Source organism: Asparagus officinalis, chromosome 6 (genome assembly GCF_001876935.1).
Source record: "Asparagus officinalis chromosome 6, Aspof.V1, whole genome shotgun sequence".
NCBI lineage: Eukaryota > Viridiplantae > Streptophyta > Magnoliopsida > Asparagales > Asparagaceae > Asparagus > Asparagus officinalis.
This window is the reverse complement of record NC_033799.1, coordinates 73,093,533-73,102,893: the sequence shown is the minus strand read 5'-3', so window position 1 is coordinate 73,102,893 and position 9,361 is coordinate 73,093,533. Positions and strand designations below refer to the sequence as shown.

General features: G+C 37.7%; 1 protein-coding gene across 1 annotated transcript in view; it reads right to left on the bottom strand.

Moving 5' to 3' along the window:
• LOC109846324 overlaps nucleotides 1–8,263 on the bottom strand; it is a 9,099-nt gene extending 836 nt beyond the window's left edge. Inside the window, exons 1-3 of the mRNA XM_020415552.1 lie at nucleotides 8,056–8,263; nucleotides 7,890–8,002; nucleotides 259–339 (exon numbers count right to left, since the gene is read on the bottom strand). Of these exons, the coding sequence (XP_020271141.1) occupies nucleotides 259–339; nucleotides 7,890–8,002; nucleotides 8,056–8,263 (402 nt within the window). The remainder of the gene's footprint in view (nucleotides 1–258; nucleotides 340–7,889; nucleotides 8,003–8,055) is intronic.

Below are 9,361 nucleotides of genomic sequence, written 5' to 3'. Positions count from 1 at the left end.
TATAAATATCTTTAAAAAAAAGTCAAGTTTATGAGGCAAAGATAAAACTTTTTAACTACTTTAGCAAATAGGGGGTTTGTTAAGATTCATAATTGAACAGGACGTGTGCATAATGAAAACTAATACAAGCAGGAGCAGCTGCTTACCGCTGAAAACAGAAATAGAATGACTGAAGCTAAAAAGGTTAAAAATATATATATTACGAATGATAAAAAAAACTATGTAAGAAAGGTGTCCATGGAGTATTAAAAGAGATACCTCAGTTGAAGCCCTTCCATGTGAAGCTAACTCTGATGATTGATTATCACACCACTCAAAGAAACCGCAACCTCCATTTTCCTGAAAACAAAAAAGTTGCATAGAGCACGTCAATATATATATTAAGTGAATTGAAATTAGAAAGAGAAAGGAGTAAAAACTGAACTTCAATCTGGTGGGGAAAAAAACATAACTATTCTATAAAAGTTAATAAGTAAAAGAAAAAGCAGTCAAGGACCCAATAGAAAATAATGGATAAAATAAAGAGCTTATGAAGGCTTTCATTTGCTGTATTCTTTGAAAAGAGAAAAGACTGCTTGTGATACATCAGTAGAAATTATCAGTATCAAAGTTTAATATTTGTTTAATATAATATCGAAAATACATCAGTAGACTTGTCCAGTTATTAAGAAATCCCTTAATTTATATTAACTGCGTAAACCGTGATCTATGCTCAATAAGGGGGATGCAAGCTGAATCGATGCAGATTTCTTTTTATTTATGCTTGTGCATGCCACTCCAGTTTCCCATAATGCAAAGATCTGCTACTTCCTGCTTCCTACAGATGATAGATCTAATCACTAACTTTATTCTCCATAAGGATGAAGTAGGCTAGCATAAAAATTGATTTGTAGAACAATGCACTTCTAACATTTTTGTGTTAAAGGCCGAGGCAAGTAGAGAATTAGAGGTCACAAAGGGGAAAAAAAAGTAGCATACACACATACACAAAATCTCATCAACTATATTGTAGGACTTACATAAGTGCTTCAGAAATGTATTATGTTTCAAAGTGGAAAGGGGATAGTTCCATATGATTTCCCAAGTTCCTCACTTGTGGATAAAGCAAGTTGCTATTGTTCTGGATTATCCAATTGAATAATTCTACGACGGATGCGGAATCTATCGTCGTATGCCGGTCCCGGCATAAGGAAACGTGGGATCTAAGTGTTAACCCTTATGTTTTGATGATGTTTTACAACCACCATTATCGGTACTAATTGCTTGTTGAGTGATATTGTAGTTAATATATATATCAAGCTTGTTAGTACCATGCATGGAGGATTGGATGGAATATGCGCTACAACAATGATATCCAAAGGAGGAGGAGGCATAGTGATGAAACAACGTTTATTCAAGAACACCAAATGCAATAAGAAGCTTCATCAAACTCAAGCTATATCAAGACTCAAAGAATTGTATTCTATGTGAGGATATTAGCTAGTTTTTATTTTCTCTCTAGTGCTAGAATGTAGGCAAGTAGTTTAGATTTCATTTGAAGCTATTGGGATATCACACACACGTTTTCATACTTATAGTTTTAAGCGTTTTCACAAAATATCATTTTTCACAAGTATGAGGACCTATTCGCAAAATTCATTTTTTAAACAATTTGTTTTAGTGTTAAAAATATTTTACAAAGTTTCACAATTTTTGGAAGTCAATTAAATATTTTACGGATTTTTTAAGAGAGTCAAAAACAGTATTTGCATGTGTATCAGTTTGCGGTCGACCGTCACGGTCAACCGCGCCTGAGTTCTTTTCTGAGTGGGCAGCAAAAACTTTCGCGGTCGACCGCCACGGGCGACCGTGAGCTCGAAAATTCCCACGGTCGACCGCTACGGTCGACCGCAGAAGTCTCTGAAAATTTTTTTAAGTTTCAAAGCTGGCTCGCGGTCGACCGCGAGAATTGTACGGTCAACCGTCGCTTATTCAAACGGTCTTTGGATTTGGGGATTAGAGTATGGGTTTAAACAGCTGTATTTTCTCCTATTTAAACCTCATATACTCCTTCCTCAAGTGTCCCAAGCTTTTGAAAAACCAGAGATCTGTTTTACTGAGAGTCAAAATTTTCAAACCTGATTTTCTCTGTTTTCAGTTTCACTTCCCAGCTTCAGTGTAATCTTTCTCATTGCCATAGGGACATTGTAAAGAGAGAGTTTTTACATCATTACTATTGTTGAGAGCTTGATCTTGTGAAGATCAACTGTGTGGGAGTGTGATCTTGTGGTGATCAACTGTGTAGTTGTGAGATCTTGTGGAGATTGTTATGTAGAAGAAGTTCCGGCTTTCAAACCGGGTTGTGTAGTGGATTCTCCTCGAGAGTGGGGAGCGGGGACGTAGGTCAGCGGGCCGAACCTCGTTAACACATCACGCGTCACTTGCATAACGATTTCTCACGCTATCTCCTTTACAGTTGTTGTTCTTTATTGTGGTGTATTGCTTACCTTATTTTTATTACACAATTATAGTCTTAAGATCCTAATCACCCCCCTCTAGGGTCCAACACTAAGAGATCGAGATGTAGAAAGAACATGAAAGCGCAAAGCCATTATGCAACAGGATAATACAATATTTACGAGGTTCGGCCTAAAGCTCTGGCTTACGTCCTCGGATGATGGAGAGATAATCACTATGAAAAATAGACAAGTGCGATTTGCGAGGACTCAAACTCTCTAATCCTCACTCTTTTCTCTCTATTTTTCTCTCACACACTCTCTTTTTGTTTTTCATACTCTCATCAAATGCAACAATCCCTTTATATATGATTGTTCTTTGACTTACTTAGCAAATGCATAATTATTAGTAACTCTAAATGTCTTAATACAATTCTCTATTAACTCTCCAAGTCAACATTGGATTAAGACACATTAACACTAACAAACTCCACATAAGCTTAATTCGCATTCTCACCACGAAGTATACTCTTTGGTGCTTCTCTCCTCAAGGCATCCTAAATTGGAACAATTGGTATTTGAGCTTCCAGTGGAGATTGAGCAGATATGGAGTTGAAGTTCAAGATGGAGAAGTTCAACAGCAAGGGGAATTTCTCCTTGTGGCAATGGAGGGTGAGGCGTTCCAGGAGGGAGCGCGGTGAGTACCCCATCCAGGCTATCTTGAGGAGATAAGAACCAAAGAGTACTTGGTGGTGAGAATGAGAATTAAGTCAAGGTGGAGTTTGTTGGTGTTAATGTGCCTTAATTCAATGTTGACTTGGAAAGTTAAGAGAGAACTGTACTAAGACATTAATAGTTGCATGTAATTGCGCATTTACTAAGTCAAAGAGCAATCTTATATGAAGGGATTGTTGCTTTTGATGAGAGCATGAAAAACAAAGTGTGAGAGAAATGAAAGAGGTGGGAAAATAAACAGAAAAGAATGTGAATATTAGAGAGTTTGAGTCCTTGTACTTGTCTATTTTTAATAGTGATTATCTCTCCACGATCCAAGGACGTAGGCTAGAGCTTTGGACCAAATATTGTAAATATTCTCTTGTCTTGTTGCATTGTGATTTTGTGATCTTACGATTATGTGTGTCTGGACAGTGTACGATGGTAGATTTCGCATTCGTCATAGAGAGATTAGCAATGTTATAGAAGGCACTAGGTAGATCAGGCGTTTGAGCTAGTACCTAGATGCCTAGGCATATGCCTAGGTGGCGTTTAGGCGCTTAGCTATTTTTTAAATTATTTAATTATAATAACTAATAAAAATATGTATTAAATTCATATAAATTTGCAAAAAAAAATGATAGCAATCTTAGATCCATAATAAACCATGCATACTCAAATACTAAATAGCCAAAATAATAACTAACAATATTATAGACAATGCTAGGAGGCCTAGGCGTTGGACCCGACGCCTAGAGCCTAGTAGGTTTTCTTTTTTTAATTTTTAATTACAATAATTGATACTAAATATCAATGTTATAGAAAGCCTAGGTGTCGAACTATTGTATAGGTCGGAGGAGGTATTGGAGATGTTCATATTTAGAGGTTAAAGGAGTTTGAAAGATGTTGGAGGACGTAGAGGCTGCAACATAAAAAATTACAATCAATGCCTAAATGATGTAGTCCATGTAAGCAGACAATACTCCCCTAAACACTCTCAAAATATAGGTGGGCATCCTAGATACTGCCCAGGTGCTAATTAGGCGGCTTAGGTACCACATAGGTCTAGACGTACACCTAGACGAACTAGGCGAAAACTTTTTAAAACAGTGAAGATTAGTCAACCAGATAATCCACAATATATACAATGATGTTATCATTGTTATGTTTTGATATACATGATACCAAATTCACCCAAGTATTCTAGAAACTACGTAATTTAAATATTTGGATGACCAACTTATACACTGATTGTGATGTCAAGCAGTGATATAGGACAACATACCCATAATGTTGTAATTCTTGATATACGTCATAGGAGACGCGGCATTTATGAATTAACCCTGCATACCTTTATCCAAAATATGTCAACCCCTACTTGCAACTGTTCATTGATGCCTCGTTATTGTCTATGTATTCAAGGTTTTTACATGAAAATCACCTTAACTTTTGCCCAAGTTGCAACTTACCACCATAGTTTTTTTAATGTAAGCCACCTTAGTTTGCTTACATGTTCTTAATGTGAACACTTTTTGATATTTTCTGTTAAAAAATCTAAAGTTCCTATTATACCCCCGATCTAACCCCAAACGAAAAAAGAAGAGGAAGGGGAGAGGAAGGAAGTTGGCGGCATTGTTATCGAGGCGCGTGCCCCGGGCGCGGGGCGCTGCAGGTTGGAACAATTGCACCCCGCACCAGAGGTCGGGCACTGCACGCACACGAGGCGCACGCCTCGCGCGCGACTCGTGTGCGCCTCATGTGTGTTTGCCCCTTGCATCATGTAATAGACTCTTTTTTCTTTTTTTTAATAATTTACATATTACATATTTACATCACGTAATAGACTCTTTCTTGCTAGTAGCTAATCCATTCTTCATCTTTTCATGTTTAACCTATAAAAAGAAAACAATAATTAGTAATTTAGTATACTTGTTTGCTAATTTTCATGTTTAACCTATAAAAAGAAAACAATAATTAGTAATTTAGTATACTTGTTTGCTAATTATAACTTTCTTCTCTAATTAGCATGCTAAGAAAACAATAATTAGTAATTTAGTATACTTGTTTGCTAATTATAACTTTCTTCTCTAATTAGCATGCTAACTAGAAAATTATGAACATGTAAATATATAATTATTACTTCCATTCTCCATCTTTTCATGCTAACTAGCAAATAGCATTTAAGAATGCTAACTAGAAAATTATAAACAGACATGTTTTTTTAATAACTTAATTGTTACTTAAAAATACTTATATCATATTTTAAATAAAAATACATATTTCTTATTTGTTTCTTGCTTGTTTTGTTTCATAGACTTTTGCTTATGTTGGAGATTATCTTATATTGTGATTTGTAGAAACTAACAAACTTCTCTGTGTTATCCATGCTAATTAAGACTCTTTCGTGATTTAGTAAGTGAAATTATATTTCTTGGTCTTTTTATGTGACAATTTATAAACATGTTGCTTATATGTTTCTTTGTCTTATGTTGGAAAATATTAATTTGAGTTGTGCGCCTCAATTCAGTGAGGCGCGCGCATCGTTGTGCGCCTTGCGCATGGTGCACTTAAGGGACCTTTGCGTCCCGCATTGCGCCTTGCGCCTCGATAACATTGGTTGGCGGTGATGGGATCAGTGGTAGGAGAGGAGGGAGGAGGTTAGCGGCAAGAGCGGAGAGAGAGGAGGGGTTGAAGGAGGAGAGGAAGGAGGTGAGCAGGGTGAGAATATAGGAGGATGAGTGGAGGGAGGTTAGAGGTAAAGGGGGAGAAGGGAGTGAGTTAGGGTTTGGAGAAACCATAGAGGTGGAGGAAATGGTGGAAGAGTTGGAGGAGGATAGGGAGGGGGAGAGGAGAAGGGAAGAGGGGGAGGAGAGGAGGGAAGAGATTAGTGTTAGGAGAAACCCTAGAGGTGGAGGAGATGGTGAAGAAGGTGGAGGACGACGGAGAGAGGGAGAGAAGAGGGAAGAAAGGAGGTGAAGGAGGACGTGGGAGGTGGGGAGAGAGGAGGCAAGAGAGGAGATGGAGAGAGAAGGGTAAAATGGGATTTTTTTTTTTAATTTTTTGAGTTGAATAGTAGAATTGGTGTGACACTGATAACAAGTAAGCAAACTAAGGTGGCTTACTTAAAAAAAAACTAAGGTGGTAAGTCATAATTTGGGCAAAAGTTAAAGTGGTTTTCATTTAAATACCTCATGTATTTAACCTTGCTAATCACAACTCTTGGAAGAATCTTATTGCCTCAAGCAAGAGAAATTGATAATGGAAACGAGCAATTAGACTATGATGCACATAAATTTCCTAAAGAAGAAGCTGATTTGTAGCTTTTAGCAAACCCTTCGACTTGATGTAATAAGAGGGACATTTCATTGCTTGGATGAAATTTGACAGCTGACTAGAATTTCATCAATTGGACCTAAAAATGTAGTCCTTAATTAAAAGACTAAATCTCCACTCAGTAACCACCAAATCTGCTGTCTGAGCCAGTTGGGTACGATGCACAAACCTGCTTCCAAATAGATCTACGTCTAACACATAGAATCCCCTCCATTGGCATTGATAATTTTATTATTTTATCATTGATAGAGTAATATCATGGCCCGCGTAAGACATAAATCCCTAATTGATTAATAAGATCAGAGTTTTTCCCCCCTCTTTGAACACTTGAGCTAACTTGAGCAGTCCTCAACCACTGTAACGCTATTATTCCTTGATCCATCAAACTGTGTTTGATTCATCCTTTTCACGAGGGCTCTCAAGATGAAATTCACTCCACAACTGCCTTACTTTTAACCTGGATGTTCATTTACGAAACCATTTTAATACTTTTCCATACCGATGTCACTGCCTGCAACATTTGTCATGAAGAACTTCATTTGTTTGCTTATCGGAACAAGGCATACTTCTCCAAGAAGACAGAAGTGTTGATTGATTGAGATAAAGCTGCTCATTTGGATGAACCGATTTGATGCATTATAAGACCATCTGAAGTGTGATCTATGGAGACTGGAGCCCGAATAATTCAAGGCAAGACCTCAGATTATTATAAAGTCAGGGCATGTCACACACACACAAAAACATGTAAAAGGTCCTTCTCCATATTGGGCCTTGGCGACATCTTCGCAACTTGACAACTCTTCTGTAAACTCTAATCATTAAGTAAACTAATCGTTTTCTGAGCGTAAACTTCCAAATTTTAGTACATGATAAAAATGGAATCAGATTTTTCACGCAGCAGTTTAAAGGGTTTAGGATTATACAGTAGCTGGCCATTAAAAACATAATATGCACAAGTATTTATTACTAAGTTTCAGTTATCCATCTGTCCTCAGCGTCCACAATTCCATTTTGAAGCTCATGAAAACTGAATACTAGACAAACAACACTGCTATTTGGCTCGCGCTTTAACGCGCGAGCCAACTCGCACCTTGCGCGTTAAAGCGCGAGCCAAAAAGCGTTTTCCCTAGACAAACAACAAACATTCGGTTTGCTTCTCTAATGATTTCACCAAATGCATGTAATCCAATCACAAATAGTTCAAAACCCACTCATTCTACACAAACTTATAGAGTAAACAGGTAAGCCCACTAATGCGGTATCCACTGACTTCACACAAAAAGAGAATAATGAGATTCTAAGAGTTACACTAAAAACACCCGAAGCTCTCTTTCCGGCAAATTAACGGACACCTACTAAGCAGACGGGCTTCAAACTCAACCAACAATCGAGAAACAAAAAATTTACCTCTCTCAAAGGACACCTGTAGAATCTCCTCCCGGGATTCTTCGGCCGTGTTCGAGGCTCGAACCAAAAGAGCACCCGGATCCACAAGGCACCGCTTCTCCGCACCGCCCATCCTCTCCGGGCCCACACCACCCACCACCAGCAGCAGCAGCAGCAGTACAAATACCTCGCCCAAATCTGCCCAGTCCTCCACACTTAAAAGACACCTCTCCAAACTTCCCCGCCGCCGCTCGCCTGCCGCCTCCGCCTCCGGCGATGTGAAGAAGAGCTGTAGTCTCCTTCGATTTTTCTGCTGCTGCTGCTGCCAGAGGGCGCTTTCGGCTGCCTCTGAGGGGCGGCGGCGTAGGATCCTCGACTCGACGTGCTGCCTCCATCGACGAGACGAAGGTGGCGCGCCTGCCGGCTGGGCGACGGGCCGAGGGGCGAGAGCGGAGGAGTCTTTGCGCTTGTTCTTGAGGCGACCTAGGGCATTGGCTTCGACTGCTTCGAGAGAGAGATGAAGGTTGCGATCTTGGTCGTCCCTCTATCTCGATCACCTCCGCCATCTCTCTCGGTTTCGATGGATCGCTTTCTGATGGATTTTTGCCTTGAAAGTTCTCACTTTGATTTTGCCGCCATTAAAGAACTTCGAAATTTTGGGCGTGGGAGGTTTGCCGCCTTATTTTTATTAAGAGGCTGAGAAGGAATTCTTTCGTACGAAGGGCCAAGCCCACTTAGGGGGTGTTTGTTTTGATTTTTTTTTTGGGATTTCAAAATGGGATTTGAAATCCATAAATGATGTGGCTTTTAGGATTTGAAATCCATAAATGGGGTTGTGTTTGTTTCAACAATATTTTGGGATTAGGAATGCTAAAACTTGTAATATTTTGTATATATTATATTATATATATATATATATATAATACAATATATATATATATATATATATATTATATTATATATATATATATTAAATTATATATATATATAGATGTATTATATTAAATATTATATTATTATAATATTATATATAATATATTAATCTTATATTAATCTTATATTATAAGCATTAATACATCAATATCCAACCCACATCCTCTCTCAAGTGTAGAATTTCACAAATGCCTAAATATAATAGTTTTTAATATTTTGGGATTTGATATCCCAAAATTGGTTTTGAAACAAACAAAGTTATCGATTTCTAAAACCTTATATCCCAAAAAAAAGATGGAAACAAGAGAGAGGATTTCACAAATCCTAATAAAATATTATTGTTTTATAATTTAGGGATTCAATATCCCAAAAAAAAAGTGAAACAAACAAAGTTATGGATTTTTAAAACCACAAAAAAGCACTTTTTACATCCCAAAACTATCATATCCCAAAAAAAAAGCAAAACAAACACCCCCTTAATATGTTTAATTGGATGTTGTATAGGCCTTCAATCTTACCACGTTAGGCCTGAAATAAAACATTTATGACAAATGCAAATT